The sequence below is a fragment of the Plasmodium chabaudi genome (genome assembly GCF_900002335.3).
Source record: "Plasmodium chabaudi chabaudi strain AS genome assembly, chromosome: 9".
In the NCBI taxonomy this organism is placed as follows: Eukaryota; Apicomplexa; class Aconoidasida; order Haemosporida; family Plasmodiidae; genus Plasmodium; species Plasmodium chabaudi.
In genome coordinates this window covers 1,387,742-1,407,822 of record NC_030109.2, presented here as the reverse complement: position 1 = coordinate 1,407,822, position 20,081 = coordinate 1,387,742, and the positions used below count along the sequence as shown (strand labels likewise).

General features: G+C 22.4%; 6 protein-coding genes across 6 annotated transcripts; 4 read left to right on the top strand and 2 right to left on the bottom strand.

Moving 5' to 3' along the window:
* Positions 1-418: 418 nt before the first annotated feature.
* PCHAS_0938100 (erythrocyte membrane antigen 1) lies at positions 419-1,471 on the bottom strand (the record flags this gene model as incomplete). Its single annotated transcript, XM_736203.1, has 2 exons — positions 419-1,240; positions 1,379-1,471. 2 exons carry the CDS (start codon positions 1,469-1,471, stop codon positions 419-421), a joined length of 915 nt encoding a protein of 304 aa, XP_741296.1.
* A 1,927-nt stretch (positions 1,472-3,398) lies between these two features.
* PCHAS_0938000 (fam-a protein) lies at positions 3,399-5,042 on the top strand (the record flags this gene model as incomplete). Its single annotated transcript, XM_016798224.1, has 6 exons — positions 3,399-3,499; positions 3,698-4,019; positions 4,118-4,187; positions 4,343-4,449; positions 4,545-4,778; positions 4,935-5,042. The coding sequence occupies 6 exons, from the start codon at positions 3,399-3,401 to the stop codon at positions 5,040-5,042; spliced, it is 942 nt and encodes a 313-aa protein (XP_016655462.1).
* Positions 5,043-5,566: 524 nt separating this feature from the next.
* PCHAS_0937950 (fam-c protein) lies at positions 5,567-5,987 on the bottom strand (the record flags this gene model as incomplete). The annotated part of the gene is made up of 2 exons (XM_051320993.1): positions 5,567-5,791; positions 5,907-5,987. 2 exons carry the CDS (start codon positions 5,985-5,987, stop codon positions 5,567-5,569), a joined length of 306 nt encoding a protein of 101 aa, XP_051176952.1.
* A 3,897-nt stretch (positions 5,988-9,884) lies between these two features.
* Positions 9,885-10,217, top strand: PCHAS_0937900 (early transcribed membrane protein; the record flags this gene model as incomplete). Its single annotated transcript, XM_016798223.1, has 1 exon — positions 9,885-10,217. One exon carries the CDS (start codon positions 9,885-9,887, stop codon positions 10,215-10,217), a length of 333 nt encoding a protein of 110 aa, XP_016655461.1.
* A 2,347-nt stretch (positions 10,218-12,564) lies between these two features.
* On the top strand, positions 12,565-15,105 carry PCHAS_0937800 (lysophospholipase, putative; the record flags this gene model as incomplete). The annotated part of the gene is made up of 1 exon (XM_735298.2): positions 12,565-15,105. One exon carries the CDS (start codon positions 12,565-12,567, stop codon positions 15,103-15,105), a length of 2,541 nt encoding a protein of 846 aa, XP_740391.2.
* Positions 15,106-17,179: 2,074 nt separating this feature from the next.
* On the top strand, positions 17,180-18,018 carry PCHAS_0937700 (erythrocyte membrane antigen 1; the record flags this gene model as incomplete). The annotated part of the gene is made up of 2 exons (XM_016798222.1): positions 17,180-17,272; positions 17,413-18,018. 2 exons carry the CDS (start codon positions 17,180-17,182, stop codon positions 18,016-18,018), a joined length of 699 nt encoding a protein of 232 aa, XP_016655460.1.
* Positions 18,019-20,081: the final 2,063 nt, after the last annotated feature.

The window sequence follows — 20,081 nt, the reverse complement described above, 5'->3', positions numbered from 1 at the left end:
CAAACTCGCAATATATTTAGTTGTACTATTTTACATGAGAATCACACTAAATATTTATAACATTCATATGCATTTAAAAATGATGACAAAATATAAACATATTAAAAAAATGGTATGCACAAAAACAAAATATACTAAAATAATGCATATGAATATGTTTAGCATGAATAAAGAAAACGCCTTTTAAAAAATTAAAAAAGACAAAAAAATATATAATTTTAATTAATTAAAAAAGTATATAACTTGAGACATTCGAAAACATATAATCGTTTTCTTATTAATATTATTATTCGATAAAAAAATATATTGCATATAATAGCTTTGCTTTTTGCTCATTATGATTTTTCAATAGTTATTTTTAGGGTTAAATTACTCCATATTTACTTTATTCATTATTTACTTATTCTATTGTTTTATTTTATTCTTCACCTCCACCTTGAGTTTCTCCATCCTCACCTTGAGTTTCTTCACATTCATCTTGATTTTCTTCATATTTATTTTGATTTTCTTCAACTTCACCTTGAGTTTCTCCATATTCACCTTGAGTTTCTTCATATTCATTTTGAATTTTTTCATATTTATTTTGATTTTCTTCATATTCATATTGACTTTCTTCATATTCATCTTGATTTTCTTCATATTCACCTTGATTTTCTTCAACTTCACCTTGAGTTTCGCCGCCTTCACCATCATTTTCTCTATCTCCGAGATATGATGAAACCTTTGGATCTATTTCTACATCGAATTCTTCACCTCTATTTAGTGTAGCTGCGTCTTCTTCCTGTACTGTGCTTACTGTTTGCTTTACTAGCATTTCTTGCTTTTTAGGTAGTTCGGATATTTGAGGCATATCAGGTACTGGAGGGGGACCGTCATATTGTTTAGGTGGTCTATTTTCCATTCGTTGATAATATTCCCTAAGAGGTATAAAATTAACCTTAATCATATCTTCATAATCTTCTTCATATGGTCTAATATACCATCCTGATAAAACGGAATCATTTTCTCTTCTTGAAAATCCTGTCACTTTATCAATAATCATACCATCGGTTTCTGAGACAAAAACTTCATCTAATTCAGGCAAGCGGCTTTTGCAACCTTCTATTGTTATTGGTTCGAATTCTTCTATAAAATTGAGATTCGTAAGCTTAGGGTCAAAGTCCACAATTTCGGGAGCTTTAACTGGTTCAGCTACTACCGTCGTATGGATTTTCTTTGGTTTTTTTCTACCGAATCCAAACTAAAAAAAATAACAAAATTAAAAATATATCAAATATTGTTATGTTAATTTATTATTATATTTATATACAAAATTAATTAAAACAATTAATATAGACATATACAATATGATGTATTTTTGACGTTTTTCGTATATTACGCAGCCCGTTGTGGACCCTGAATCTGGACTGTTTTTTGCTAAAACTATAGTAAATATTATTGAGGAAATTAGGCCTAATGATATTACCTTCATCTTCAGCAGTACATATTTGCAATTATATATATGTAAAACTTATTTTGTATTATTGCCAACTTAAATATAAGACTGCAATATTCTATTATATATATACTAGTAATAAAATAAAAAACATATATAATTGGTACTTTTTAATATTTGAACAAGGTTAATTCTATCAAATATTAACTATAGTTTTATAAATTGTTTTTTATAATTAAAAAAATATAATATTTTTTTTATTTATATAAATTAATTTAATTACTTAAAAATTAAATGAAAATATAACAAACCGTTATTATTATATTTTTAGAAAAAATACAACTATATAAAAATTTATTCCTTTTCCCCAATCCAACTGATAAGCGACACCGGCATTTAAATAAATTATTTCGAATGATGCATTCAAAATAATACAAAATTATTTTTATTACAAATTTTTAATATATATTTTTTATTTACTATCTAATTTGTCTGGTTTAGGGTTATATTGAACTATATATATCATAATATGCTCATTTTGTGAATATTTTTATTTAGAAAAACCTCCCATTTGTATGTTCCATTTTTTAATTTAAATTATGTTTTCTCCGATAAAACAGTAATAAGTATTTTATATGTGAAGTTATAATCAGATTCATTTTGAGGAATTTGTATACTCTATAATATGGGTGAATTAATCCATATTTTATAATATTAATGAAATAAATCTGTATATATTTTAATATACAATTATAAAATGCATACACCCAAATATAAATCAAGATTCGAAAATCGACGCTATTATTTATAACGCAATAAAGACATATGAAAGCATTTTTTATAATATCTAAAAGACATATATTAATAAAAAAGTATGTTATAATAATTATTTCATTTTCATAAAATTTTCACCTTTTTTTTATTTCATTATTTTATTTATTTTTGTTTTTTTAATTATATATATACTTTGCTATACTATTAAAAGGAAATTTATAATTTGCATTAATTTATAAAAAACATGGGTATCAATATTACTACCAATAAATAATTTTTATAACTTACCAATTTTGCTAAAAAATGTTATTTAGTAAAATGTCTATTAAAAGTGATGAAAAATCACAGAATGGTTGTTCCTCATAATGTAAATTTTATCAAGTTATTGTTAAGAAGCAACACAACTATTTTTTATACCAATTACAATCTTTATTTCTAACATGGATATTTATTCATTAATATAACTGTTTGCGTATATTATATCAAACTTAGTCAAGTATTATATTAAAACAATAGATGCTTTTTCCATACATGAGTAAATTTCCCATATAACACCCAAACGAATAAATTACAGTTTTATTTTTAAGTTATGAATTGTAAAAATAAAAAGTTTGGGCACCTATGATGTAACATATTAAAATGTTATATATAACTAAAACAATTTTTTTAAATATATAATATTTTTGATATTTAATATTTATTAAAGTTGCAATAATTGTTTTCTTTATATGTAACGATTTAAATAAAAAAAAATTTATTTATATAATTTTTTTAAAAATTGCTTAACTTTAATTCATATATAAAATATATAATAATATATATGTTTTACATATGTAATTCTAAATATAATCGTAATATATTATATAAATTTCAATAATAATAATAATAATAATTAAATAGTTAACATTTAAAGAGGCGGAACCTGATTAATGATATATCGAACGCAAGACACATCACTAAATTATATATTTATTGTATAATGATATTTAAAAAATAATTAGATTAAAAAATTTGAAAATGATGAAATAAATAAATTTTAAATATGATTTATATTTATTTAAATAAATATTAAGTTTTATAATTTTTTCGAAAATCGATTGCTTCGATTTAACATACTTACATAACATTTATACTTGTTAATTTTCAGTTTGTAAAAAATATATTAATATTTCACTTATCAAGTCCAAAAATGAATAAGGGATATATTAAGGTTGTTTTGGCACTATTAGGTGTCGCAGTATATATGCAAAATATGGCATTTGCAAGTGATTCTACTTCAAGCGAAAATTCGTAAGAAAATAATTGCAATATATATATTTATATCGAATATAAAATGTGTATAATGTTTATTATGAGAATATGTATATATTTGTGTGCATGCGGATACGTGTAACTATTGGAAAATAAAAAAATTCTTATAAATATATATTTTTTTTAAATTAAAAATGCAAATAAAATTAAAAAATATATTGCCTTCTCCACTTGTAGTTCAAATGAAGAAAGTGAACAACTACTAACTGCTGATTCTGAAGAAGTTCACCCCAAATTATCTACCGACCCTGAAGAATATGAACAACGATTGCATCCCAACCCTGAAGAAAATGAACATCTATTATGTACCGACCCTGAAGAAACTAAACAAGCAGAAAACGTTATGGCAGAAGCTTTAGTTCATCTACAAGATCATGCCAAACATACAGATGATTACTATTTATATTCTAAGGTAGATGATAGAGCAATTATACATTTTAAGAATTTTAATGGCACTGATATTGGAAAGCTTGAACTTACAATCCTCAACCCCAATTGTGTATGAATTAACAAGCAATAATTTTTAATTCATGAATTTATTTTAAAATAAAAAAATATAATTGTTAATATATAAATATGTTTTTTTGTTATTATTAGTATGATGATATAATAAACATGATATGGGATCCCAGTGGCGCAAAGTACTTCGATGATTCATTTATTAAAGGTATATAATTAATTTATTTAATGCGGCTATCAATATTTATGACGTATTTCTTGTCTTGTTATTGTCAATTCCCAATTTGTTATCTAATCTTTTTTATTTTATTAAATTTAATAATGCTTTATTTTGTATGCATACAAAATTATAATTTTTTGTAGGAAGCATTTTTCGAATATACAATAAAAATTTAGGGATTATAGAGCAACGTCACAGTACTGGTTTTAGATGGGATGGACATTATAATGCATTAGCCGGAAAAGCTCAAGTAAGGAAAAAATATTCTCTTCATCCTTCTAGATATACTTTTTTTCATATAATTATATCCTAATTTATGAAAATATGCTTTTTATTAATTTATAGTTATCAGAAGACACAACTGCAATAGCCTTGGTTTCATCAAATATAAATGATCATGATAGAAAAAATAGTAAAAATTATATAAATCCTATTGTAGAAAGTGCAAACTCATTCACGCCTGAAATTGACTCTGAAGAAGATATTAAAAAAGGAAAATTATCTAAAACGTATATTAACTTAGTAGGATTTATCATTAAAAAGGAACCCGACTGCGTTAAAATTACCTATCTCATCTCTGTAAGCAATATAAAAATTTTCGTAATATAGTTTTATTTTGCCATTATAAAAAATATGTACTTTCTATATAAATGCGCACATTTTTAATATATCTATTAATTCATAATAAAAATGAAGCGTTTTACATATTTATTAACTTTTTGTTTTTTTTCTCAGATTGATGCAAATACTTATTTTTTTGTCCTAAATTCCATAATTAGAAATGCTGTATACAACAAAATTTTAGATATTGTCAAAATAAGGGATATTTTTGAAGAGGAATAAATGCATTTCCAAATTATTTTTTTTTTTTAATTTGATACTTATATTAATAAAATGAGCTTATTTCATGGGATATGCTTGTTTTAAATTATTTTACATAATGCTACTTTGTTTTTTAAATATTTTTTGGTACAAATATATTTGTAAAATATCAATAATAGAACAAACATAAAAATAAATCGTAAGACATAATATACATTAAAAATGTACAATTATTTATTTTATAAATATACACATAAAATGTAAACATATGTATATAATATGAAATCATACGCATACAAATAATAAATATTATAACTATAGCAAACAAATCAATCTTATTTCATTTATTAATTATTTTCGAAATGTTCTTTTGCAAATTATATACAATAATATGAAAAAATCAAACAATTTCTAATGTAAGTAAATATATAATTCTCCTATTAACATTTTTTTTATTATAAATTGTATTTATTTTAACATTTACACAATCAATTATAAGCATCAAATATTAACACATAAATATAGAAATGGGGGGTATAATAATATCAATCAAATAAATACCACAAACCACAACAACCATACCCCCAAAGGTTCGTTTTTTCATCGTAATAGATGATTAATTTTCTATTTTTTATTTTTTTGTCTTCATTTTTAGGACTGTTATTATTGTTATTATTTAATTGAGTTTCACATTTAGATTCTATACCATTCTTTTCCGTACTTTTGTTTGTTTTTTTGGTAACACGAAAAAAAACTCTTACGCTAGATTCCTTAGATCAATAATGCAACGGAATAAATATACAATATATATACGTCACAACATGCAAATAACAATTACTGTATAATTTTCTATATATTAGTTTATATTTTGTTTTGGAAACTTACTTTCTGCTCCGAGCAATGTATTGATGCACCCAAAAGGATATACAAGACGATACAAACTAAACTAAATATCCTTTTATTCATTTTTTTAATAATAAAAATTGTTTTTCTAAGCAGATGCTTTAAATAATGTATATGTTATATTCCTTTTCAGTTTTTTTTATTTATTATTGCTGTAAAACAATAATTCTATTATTTAATATTACAAATTGTTTAATTTAATTAATATAAACAAATTATTTTATATTTATAAAGTATATTATAATAAAAATGTATGTTGCTCCTATTTTAAAGCAACCACAAATTTATAATCCCGCTATTGCAAGTTAACAAAATTTAATATCTTATTTTTACTTTAATATAAATAATAACAAATAAATAATATATTTTATTTTAAATACATAAAAATGTATATATGTGTTTTGAATATTTTTTGTTTATTTGAACCATTATATTTAATATATCAAAATCATTTTAAAAATTTAAAATATAAATAAACTAATGCACTAATTTATATACATACATCATCATATAAATATATAATAAATGATACCATCAATGATGTAGATATACAATTGCTAAAATTTGTGTATTTATGTTTTTTTTTTCAAATAGTGACAGTCTTCGTACAAAATGCATTATTTTAATTATAAACAAATAAGTTTATGCAGCAGATTTACCCTAAAGTATATTTTTTGCATATTTTTATAAAATAAGACATTAGTATAATTTAAATGCTCATTTGATAACATGTTTGATACTTTATAAACTTATAGTTTATCAATTTTTATCATTGTTGTTTCCTGTTATATCACTGTATAATACAACGGAATAATTAATGCGTTTAATAAAAATACTTTAAACTAAATAGTAATTTTCCTTGTCCCATTGTTTTAAAGTATAGCATTTTAGAACACATATATTATTTCGCAATAACAATATATTTAAATTATAAAAATGAATGTTTGTATATATAATAACCTAATAAAAATGTTATTATCTCAAATAAAAATAATTATTATCTCCTTCTTGATCAAATTAGTGTTTAATTATATGAAGTTTTCACAATAAAATAGTATTTCAATATTATTTATTAGTAATGTTTTTTACTAGTTTATGTGTGTAGGAATATAATAATTATAGTTCTATCTATCATATTATTTATAATTATTAGAACAAATTATAACATTAAATTTTATTAATATTCTTATATTCAATTATATTATCTACTTTAAATATAATATATTTATACCTCAAAACTGTAAAATTTCAAAATGAATAGATATTAATCTATTATTATACCGTAAGATAAATAAATTAAAGCGTATAAAGCAACTTCCATTAATACTAATTTAATTTTAATACAAATGTAAAGAGCATACAAAAATATAATAGTAATTCCAATTAAACGTAAAAAATATTCTATGCATAGTTAAATTTTTTATGTGTTATTAAAAATGTTAGATACATAATAATATTTTATAGACAATGTTATATTGTTGGTTCTTGATCAATATTTCTGGCATGCATATTTTATGACTATCTATTATATATTGGTAATATGCTTAATTAATCTTAAAAACACACATATTAACATGAATATATATTGTGATGTGGATGAACATTCAAAATTAATTTTATTATAATTTATGCCCTCATATATAACGCTATTATTACAGTCCAATTGGCGTAATTTAATTTAAATTAAAATAATTGTGATACAAATAATAAATTTTACTAAATAAAATATCTCACCCAATAAAGAAATATATCGTGCTATGCATAATCCAATATAGTCCTTGATTAGCATGCTATATGTAATAGACAATTATGATATAGCATAATACGACTTCATATATATACCCAATTTCTATATTAATATGTGCAATATAGACATTTTATTTTAATCATATAAAATCGATATGAACACTCAATTATATATATTATAACTTATGAAAAAATGGTATTCACACCTTTTCATAATAATGGTTATTCCACTCTTTTTGTTGCATATTTATGCATCATCCCGATATTAAACATAGGGGATGGCACATATATTTAATCAACATTTTCAGACCAATAAATATTATCAAATTATAAAAAATTAAATTACAATATACCTTGAACCCAAACTTAAAACATATATTCATCGAGCGAAACTATAACACATAGTACAGAACCCTAACCCAAAATACAGATTCCCAAAAATACAACTCTAAACCTGAACCCTATACATTCTCATTGTTTGTTCGTTTCGCACCAACTAGCATTACGGTTTTTTATAAACCAAATAAAGTGTCTGCAGAAACAATGTATCGCTAAAAGCAGTTTTTTTATCTAATAAATTACAAACAATTGCTCGATATTTTCAAATATTCATTATTTAATGTGAAAACTTATATCATATTTGTAAAATAAAAAAATTTATGGGTGCGTGGTGAAAATAACAATTATATTGCCAGAGTTTTTGTATTTTGGGTGTATGTGATAAACATTTATTGATGTTAAATGAATATGTAAAAAAAAAATAAGTCTTTATAATTATTTTAATACAATTCATAAAAATCAAGCACAACCGGTATTTTATTACATATGTAAATAATAATATTGCATATACAATCAATATTATTAAATACTAAAAAATTCGCCAAAACAAAATCAGGGGACGTGCTCGAATAAAAGCCCTGAACATAAACCCGAAATTACAAATATGCGCACAGCTTATAATGCATTCATATTTATTTAATATAGTAGGGACAACAATTTGATAAAAGTGTTGTATTTATATATTAACTGTATATATATTTACTTATTTGTTCGTTTACTGACAGTTTTTCTTTATATTTTTACGTATTTTTATTTTTACATATTATTGTAAAATGCTCCCCATATTAATTTAATAAAACTATTAAACATGTCATAATAAATATGTATATATATAAACAATAGTAATCATTATTATTATTTAAAAAGGAAAACCACAACCTTTTAACTATTATAATTCATTTTTTTGTCTTATTTGTTTAATTTATTATATATACTATATCATTATAATAATGTTATGTTATTATATTAATCATTTATTATCACTATAAATTCAATGAGAGATATTATGAATTACGTGCTTTCAAAAGAAATGATAATAAATTGGAATATTTCAAAAAATGCTAATAATTGTATATTATAAATATTCCATTATATATAATATTTAGTTAGTTATAAATTAATTTTTCAATAACAAGCGTGAATACAGTATTTTTAAAAATGCCTTGCCTTATTAAAATACTTTTTTTATTTATTGCAAGAAAAAGTTTAATAACAACAATTTATATAAAGAATATTTAATTATTAAATACATACAATAAACATTATTTATTATTTGCATGCAATTTTTGTATAAGCGTTGTTTTTCTTAATTATTTCTTCTATCTTAAAATTTTTGTATTGTTATCAAAAAAATATGCAAATTCACTAACTATTATAATTTAATATATTAGCTTTAGAATAATATAAATTGTCCCGATAGTAATTATATAAAAAAACCTATAAATTTGTGCGATTGATAATGCAGTATCATATTATTTAGCATGCAACCCAAAAAATAATACGTGGAATGTATCAATAAAATTGCAATTAAGAAAAAAAAAAAATAATAAATGTTAATAAAGCTAGCAAATAATGATATATTAAGAATATATTTCTATGTCGTCGTTTCAAAAAAAAATATTAAATTTTTATTTAAGTATATAATTAAAAAAATATTTATAGAATAAATATCATAATTTTTTTTTATCCTTTAAAAAATATTTTTTAATTTTATAAACTTTAAATATTGATACTTAATATTTATTGTATTTTATTTTTTATCCTATTGCTATAATAAACTCTTGTAATTATATTAATTTGCTTAATATATTTATTATATTTTTTTGCTATTATTAAAATTATTATATTATAATTTTTTTACTTAATTTTACGAAAATGAAATTAACAAAAGCATTATATTTTATTGCCTTTTTATTGGCCATAAACGTTTTCGTCCCAGGATTTAATAATTATGTTGAAGCTAAACCAGCAAATGGAAATTCTCTTGCTAAAAAAATTAAAAATAACAAAGCTGCATTTTTAGCTACATTAATTACAACATTAGCATTAGCAGCAGCTGGTACCACTTTTGGTGTAATGCATCTTAAAAAGAAAGGAAAGGGTAAAAAATTACCATCAGATAAATCAAAACCCTTATTTGTTCCACGCGCACCCCCCAATGCAGAACCTGCCTCAAAACCAGCACCAGCTAATGCTCCAAAAGCCTAATCACCAGCACCACACTAATTATAGTCTCTGATTGATATTATACTTTTTCATATCATATTATGACAATAAACCAAAAATTCAAGTATATTTCATCACTGTAAAAGTTAATCGATATAATTAATATAATTAAAAAAGTTGATAAGATGAAAATAATTCGAGGCATTTAAATTGTTTTGTGTTATTAACTGGCCTTTTTTGAGCAGTTTATTTTAATTTTTATATACCATATATATAAAATATTATATTGGATTTATTAAAAAGTGCCATTATTTGAAATTCAAATCCAGAGAATATATATTTGCGTTACCACAGTAAAATTATTTAATACCAAAATCACTTTGAAAAAGCATTTCATTTTTCCGTCCGTTTCCTTTTATTAATATATTTTTTTTTATTTTAAAAAAAGTGCCATATTATTAATATTAAAAAATATATTGTGCATATGTGTGATGTTATTTGTGTCCTTTATAGTAAAAATAAGCTGTGATATGTCGTTTTTGCAAATAGTACCGTGATATATTTTTTTATTTGTAAGTGATATTTGATCTTAGTGCCATTTATAGTAATGAAATTATTAAAATGATTAATGCAAATGTTACATTATACGTAATCATTTTTTATATTGCTATTTAAAACATGTAATACCAATATATTTTATGCATATATATATATATGTAACATTGTAATAAACTATTTAAAACTGTGGGAGCTTTAAAAAACAATTTCGTATGGATTAATAGAAAAAATCATATAAAGTATAACATAAATATAAAAAATATAAGATAACAGTTTATTTATTTTATTTTGCTACCATTGCAGAACGGTATTGAGAATCTATGGTGTTAAATTAAACATATATGTATAATAAAAATTTGATAAAATAATAAATTATGATATATATAATTCAATATAACCCTAAACCAAAAATGCAAAGCATAGAGAAAAACCATTTATTATGCATTTTATTTACTATTTTGTGTTTAGTTATCTTTGTTCTTAATTAACAATATTACTTAAGCTTAATTCAATCCATTTTATATAATAATGCAAATATATCTTTAAGAAGTTTATTTTTTGGATATTCTATATAACGTGCATTTTTATGAACAAATATAGCATAATGCGCTTTGGGGTTTATAATATATCGACAAATATTAAATAATAAAATGTGTTAAACACATTTGTTTTCTTACGTCTTGATAATTTAAAATGCTACAAAGATAACCCTTAAAAACACTATCATATATATTTTGAGAGTATGTAAAAATATCGATTCAATTTTTTTTCTACTATTTTGAATCGTTTTTATTTTGTTAATTTATGCTAAATATGATAGTATATATATTGATTCAATTGTGATAATAATATAAATTATAAACACATAATGTGAAAAAATTAACCTTTTATAGATGTTTGTAAGGTTTACGGTTAAAATTGTATCATAAACTTTAGCAATATGTTATTAATTGGAGACAATAATTTTAAGGTAAATAAAATGTTTATTGCTTTATTAAATAAAAAAAAGATGTATATGTTTTTATTTTTTTTTTATTATGTATAATTAATACCATAAGTCATTAATAGTTATAAAAGTGTTATATCTATTAATAACAGTTCTTTCTAGGGAATGATTATATTTTATAGTTATAATTAAAAAGTTACATTAATAATAATATATATATAGTTTTTTTATTTATACCAACTTAAATATATTTGTTATTACATCAAAATAAAAAAAGTATCTTTTGTTGTCGCTTTTTTTCATAACTTTCATAAGCATGTATGCATTTTGTATTGGTTCATTATTATTTTTTAAGTAAACGGATTATATAAATTATTATTTATTAATAAAAAAATAATATGTAGCAATTATATATTTTAAATATATTTTTTCTTAGGCCATATTTTAACTATCAACATTAAGAAAATTAAATATAACCAAAAATGTATTACCGGAAAACAAGCAATATATAATAATTTGCATTTATTTTATTAATTGTAATTTCATCTGATTGCATAAAATGTAGAAAAAATTCTAAGATAAGATAAAGAACTATAATTATACATTTTTCCATTTCTTATAATTTGTTTACGATTTTTTATATATTATAATGTACGTGCAATGCTATTAATATTATCTGGTACTAATGTAATATGTATATAGAGTTTGTATATATAAATATATATACAGCCATAATACTATTTAGTATGGTATAATTGCTTGTATTAATAATCTATTTACATATATTGAGAAGTAAAATTTTAATTATATATTTATGCTTATATCTTGGCTATAAAATAATATATATATTTTTAATTGTAATATGGATAATTATGCTCCATAATAATGGTGACAGAAGAAGTTGAATTGAGTAATGATGAGTTAAAAAGTACTACACAATGTAAATTAGATGGCGACCCTAAGATAGGTTGGCTCCGCAATAAAAATGGTTTACTTTTAAAAACATATGGGTGGCTAGTTAATAATGCTATAGGAATTATATTCTTAATACATGGGTTAAAATCTCATACTCGATTAACTTATATGAACATAAATTTAAAAATGCCAAATAACAATGAAGACATAGTAATAGACGATAATAATTATTATATATATAAAGATAGTTGGATTGAGCATTTTAATAAAATTGGTTATTCAGTATATGCATTAGATTTGCAAGGGCATGGCGAATCACAATCGTTTGGAAATTTAAGAGGCAATTTTAATTATTTTGATGATTTAGTTGATGATGTAATACAATATATGCATCAGATTCAAGATGAAATCTCAAATGATAATCAAACGGATTATGAAATCTCAAATGATAATCAAACGGATTATGAAATCCCAAATGATGATCAAACGGATTATGAAATCCCAAATGATGATCAAACGGATTATGAAGTCCCAAATGATGATCAAATGGATTATGAAGTTCTAATTGATAATCAAACGAATGATGAAATATCAAATTATAATAAAAAGGATGATGAAATATCAAATGATAATCAAATGGGTGATGAAATATCAAATGATAATAAAAAGGATGATGAAATATCAAATGATAATAAAAAGGATGATGAAATATCAAATGATAATAAAAAGGATGATGAAATATCAAATGATAATAAAAAGGATGATGAAATATCAAATGATAATAAAAAGGATGATGAAATATCAAATGATAATAAAAAGGATGATGATATACCAAATGATAATCAAACGGATTATGAAATCCCAAATGATAATCAAATGTGTGATGAAATATTAAATGATAATAAAAAGGATGATGAAATATTAAATGATAATAAAAAGGATGATGAAATATCAAATGATAATAAAAAGGATGATGAAGTCCTAAATGATAATCAAACGGATTATGAAATCCCAAATGATAATCAAACGGATTGTGAAATCACAAATGATGATCAAACGGATTATGAAATCCCAAATGATGATCAAGCGAGTGATGAATCTCATGACATAGTAACCCCCCAAAAAAAAAGGCTTCCTATGTATATTATTGGGCATTCGATGGGAGGAAATATTGCTTTAAGAATATTAGAATTATTAGGGAAAGAAAAAGAAGATAGCATTAATTCTGGGAATAAAAATAACTATAAAAAATTTAACATCATATTAGACAACTATATTGATACTAGTGAACTTTACAGCGATATGGAAGAAGATATGATTGATGATGTGTATGATATGAATAGTTCTAATAATTGTGCTATAGAAAATATGAATAATGCACATTTCATTGCCAATTCTAATGATTATGATTCCGAAAATTCCCGTTTTAGTACCTCTGATACAACAAATTCTATTGTTAATGATAAATATGAAGGATGTTATAATTATTTAGATAAATTAAATATTAAAGGTTGCGCATCTTTATCTGGTATGATGAGAATAAAAACACCATTGGATGCTGGAAACACAACATTTAAGTATTTGTGTTTACCTATAATAAACTTCCTGTCTCGTGTCGCGCCTCATGCACTAATTTCGGCAGAATCCCGTTATAAAAGGTCCGAATATGTTGCTAATATATGTAAGCATGATAAATTTAGAAATAATACTGGAATAAAATTTAAATGTATGGCTGAACTTATAAAAGCAACCATCACATTGGATTGTAATATTGATTATTTACCAAAAGATATTCCTTTATTATTTATACACTCAATAGATGATACTATTTGCTGTTATAAAGGATCAGCTTTTTTTTATGACAAAGCAAAGGTTGATAGAAAAGAATTATATATTGTTGAAAATATGAATCATGCTATAACGGCAGAGCCAGGAAATGAAGAAATTTTAAAAGCAATTATTGATTGGATTCATGATTTAGAAAGGAATGATGAAGATGAAGCAGGGGATGAAATAAGAGATGAAGTAGGGGATGAAATAAGAGATGAAATAGAAAATGAAATAAAAGATGAAATAAAAGATGAAAAAGAAAATGAAATAGAAGGCGAAAACGAAAATGACAAAGAATTATATATTGTTGATGGCACGAATGATGATATAACGGAGGAGCCAAAAGATGAATATTTTTTAAAAAGATTTATTGATTGGATTTGGAATTTCAGAGGGAATAGTGAAGATGAAATAGGTGATGAAATAGAAAATGAAATAGAAAATGAAATAAAAGATGAAATAAAAGATGAAAAAGAAAATGAAATAGAAGGCGAAAACGAAAATGACAAAGAATTATATATTGTTGATGGCACGAATGATGATATAACGGAGGAGCCAAAAGATGAATATTTTTTAAAAAGATTTATTGATTGGATTTGGAATTTCAGAAGGAATAGTAAAGATGAAATAGATGATGAAATAGATGATGAAATAGAAGACGAAAAAGAAAGTGAAATATAAAATGTGCGTTAATAATGCTTATATTAATTATTTTGTATTTTTATAAGCATAAGTGTAACTTTTTCATTTATTTTTTTAAGTCAAAACAGAAAAGATAATAATAAATATATTATATCTTTTCGCATTATGTATATGTTCTTTATTGTTTAAATTGTTTTTTAAATTAAATTTGTACATAATGATTTTAGTTGCAATTCGAAGGTATATATATAATATGTAGTTATATATAATATTAATTTATGAATTGATACAAATTAAAATTAATTGTGTAATAACTTTATTTTTAATTAGCTTTTATGTTCTTATAATTAATAAGGGCAAGTAAAATAATAGCCATTTACATTTATTATTTGCAATTTCTTTATATGTAAAGCAATTTTAAGGATAAAAAAATGAAGAATAAAATTTAGCATTTGAATATTATTTTTAAAATAAAATGTTGTTGAGGCAATTTAAGTTGGATAAGCATTACTACGTAAATTTGTGGAAAACACTATTTAGATGCACATATACGTTTTTTTATATAATAGCATTGCTTAATGAATATATGTATTTCATAAGGAAAATAAGCACCAGGTTTCTTTAATTAACAATAAAACATTTTTAAAATTAATAATATTACCATTTTGCATATGTAATATAGGTTCATTTATAATGTATTTAGATTAATTTCGTCGTGTAGAAGTTATTCCATTTACTGTTTTTGATGCAAATGTTTTTTGTAAATTTATCAATAACAAAACAAAAATAAAAATATGTCATAAGACACAATATTCGTTAAAAATACAAAATTATGTATTTTATAAATACGCATATAAAATATAAACAATCAGTACTATTTATAATAAGCAAATTCCTGGAATTATATATTAATTTTTTCGAGGTTCAAGGGTTACGATTGAGGGTTCAGGATTATAATGAATTATATATATCATAATATGTTCATTTGTGAATATTTTTGTTTAACAAAACCCCTTATTTATACTCCCCATTTTTTAATTTAAATTATAGTTCCCCCGATAAAACTACAATAAGCATTTTATATATGAAGTTATAACCAGATTCATTTTGAGTAATTTGCCTACGCTATAATATTGGCGAATGAATACATATATTTTATAATTTAATGAAACAAATTTGTATATATTTGAATATACAATTATAAATTGGAGATACGCAAACTATAAATCAAGATTCAACGTATCGACATTATTTATAACGCAATAAAGATTTGTGAAAGCATTTTTTATAATGTCTAAAAAAACATATATTATTAAAAAGTATATTATAAGAAATTATTTCATTTTCATACAAAATTGCCTTTTTTTTTATTTCATTATTTTATGTTAAATTTTTAATTTATATTATTAGAAATAGTTTTGCATACTTTTATTTATTTGCCATAAAGATATAATATTAAATTATCAATCATCAATTAATAAGATTTATAGTTGATATATAATATATTTTAAAACCGTTAAATTAAAATAACATATTATAATATATATAATTTAATATAACCCTACCGTCCATGTAAAAAAAAATCATAAAAAATTTATATAGCTGTATTTTTTTCTTAAATATAATAAAAACTGTTTTTTATATTTTCATTTAATTTTTAAGTAATAAATTAATTTATATAAAGTAATAAAAATATAAGATTTTTTTTAATTATAAAAAACATTTTATAAAGCATAATTAAGATTTAATAGAATAAATCGTATTCAAATATTAAAACATAATATTAAATATTATTTTGATGTAATAATTACATTTGTTTTTTACTTTTTTTAGTATTTTGTAATATAAATTTTTAAACTTTTATGCTTTTTAATTTCCTCAAAATGTTTGTTTAAATATATATATAATATATGTTATATTGTAATACTAATATTAACTTCAAGTTACTAAAAAATATATTTGTTTTTTATTTTATTACTAGTATATATATATATAAGTCATTGTGCTTGAAGTGAATATCCATATAATAAAATATTTGTAATCTTATATTTAAGTTGGCAATAATGTAAAATAAGCTTTCCCTACGTATAATTGCAAATAAGCAATACTCAAGATGAAGGCAATATCATTAGGGCTAATTTCCTCAATAATATTTAATGTAGTTTTAGCACAAAAGTTTTTGGGTTCAGAGGCATTCATGGATTGCGTAATATAAGAAAAAAACACAAAATACATCATATTATATATATATGTCTATACTAATCGTTTTAATTAATTTTGTACATAAATATAATAATAAATCAACATAACGATATATGATATATCTTTCATTTTGTTGTTTTTTAGTTTTCATTCTTTAAAAAAAAACCAAAAAAAAAACATAATATAGATGAACCAGTTAAAGTTAAAGTTAAAGATAAGGGAGTGTATGACCCTGATCTTCCAGATCTCAAATTTATAGATGAATTAGATCCAATAATATTAGAAGATCACGAATGGCATCAAACTGAATTAGATGAACCCTTTATTTCAGAAACCAATGGTACTATCGTTGATAAAATGCCCGGATTTTTAAGAAGAGAAAATGAGTCCAGGAGAAAAGGATGGTATATTAGACCATATGAAGAAGAGTATGAAGATATGATAAAGGATATGTTTATGCCTCTTAAGACCAATTATCAACCTATTCAATCCAACCAAGAAAACGAGCATAAACAAAAATGCACCACCATTGCAATACCTAATCCGCCTGAAAAACAAAAATTCAATACAATAATTGAAGAATACTTAAATGCACAATGTAATGATGAAGAATCCGATGGAAATGTTGCAACGTTTAAGTTTATGCTTCCAGAATGTGGGGTGATAGTTCAGGGTGTATGGGCTGAGGATTTAGGGTTAGAGATTCAGGATTTATGTGATGAGGCTTCTGTTGAATTAAGTATATCATAATATGGTCATTTTATGAATGCTTTTATTTAACAAAACCTTCTATTTGTGCGCTCCATTTTTTTAATTTATATATTGTTTCAGGACCCTTCATGGTTTGCGCAATATAAGAAAAACGGCAATAATGCATTGCATTGCATATATATGCTTATATTAATTGTTTTATTTCATTTTATACCCAAATATAATAATAAATTAGCATAACAATATTTGATATATTTTTAATTTTGTTGTTTTTTTAAATTTGTAAACAATAAAACATATAATAGTAGCAATTTATTTTTGTTATTATGTCTTATCATACAATTTGATAAAAGTAATATTCCTATTTAGCTATGAAACATGCAATTATGAATATAGGAATGCTTATATATTAACATTTTGTTCTAATGTTACGAAAAAAATTCTATTTAATTTATGCATATAAAAGGTAGTCATCAATAAAAGGCATATATATAATGGAGTAAAATATGCTTTCATATATATATTACCATAATACTATTGACTCAATTAAACAAATGTAATACATTTACGAAATTGCCTATAGTATTATTTTATTAGTAAACTTCAAAAGATGAAAATTTGTCAAATTTTATTTTCATATATAAAATGTAAACATATGCATATATTATAAAATTATATGCATACAAATAATAAATGCTATGATTATAGCAAATGAATCATCTTATAATTCATACCCGAGCCCCATATATAATGCTATTATTACAGTTCAGTTGGTATAATATAATTTAAATCAAAATAATAGTAACACAAATAATATATTTCATCGAATAAAGAAACATATTGTGTAATTCATGATTCAATATAGATATGGGCTAGTATGTCTTATATAATAGATAAGGGTTCTTATATATAGTTAGTCAAAAATTAGCAATAAATATAAAATGTGGAGTTATAATATTCCCATATATAATATATACGAACGAATTAGATGAAAGCGTTATAACTTATGAAAAAGCGTTATGCAACCCATTTCACATTAATGGCTATGCCCTCTTTTGGTTGTATATTTGGGCCTTATCTCGAGATTAAACATACGAGATGATACATATATTTAATCAGCATGTGCAGGCAAAAATATTATCAAATTGCAAAAAAATAAATTACAATATACCTCAAACCCTAACTCAAAACGAAGATTCAGTGAACGAAACAACAACCCATAATACATAACCTTGACCCATAAACTGAGTACCTCGCCATCAAGAATATTAAAATTAAAAAATAAAAAATATTTTTTGTATAAAATACCACGATTCATTTTACAAACTTTATGCTTCATTATTTTTTTGCATATATATTATTTATTTTGCTACATACAAACGTAATCTTATAATTCCCATTAATTTGGAAAAAATATGTATCAATACTACTAACAACACAATTCCGATCCCCTTAGGAATCGTGTTCGAAAATTTAATATAGTAAAATTTCGATTAATAACGATAAAAAAATAATATAAAACTGGATTCATCATAATTTAAATTTTATTAAACTATTTTATCACGAATTAACAAAAATTATTATTGTGGCATTGTACTGTAAATACCACGGATGCGCAGCATGTTGTAATTTTTGGATTAAGTCAAATTCTTTTGATACTTAAAAATATAAAAACCATATATTTAATTCAAAATAAACACCATTCTGATTTTTTAATATAATATTAATATAGTATCTTTCCTACCATAATCGTTCATTCATTAATACATACATAATAATTATATTCAAATAATATTTATCAAGTGTTGCATTAAAATTTATATTTTTTTTAAATTGTTTTCTTGTAGTTTATAATCGATATTTTAAATTGTCAATTTGACACTAGATAAAAGCAATATAAGAAATATTAATATAGAATTTCCGACATATGCGCAAATATAGGGTCCAAATATAACAGCCTTATGCATACAGCACATATATATATTTCATTCATAGTTCAATGAATATAAAATAAAAAAAGAGTATATTATAATTTAATCAAAATAAATTATTTCTAGACATTATGGTATTAGTATATTAAAAATCATAATATTTATGAAATT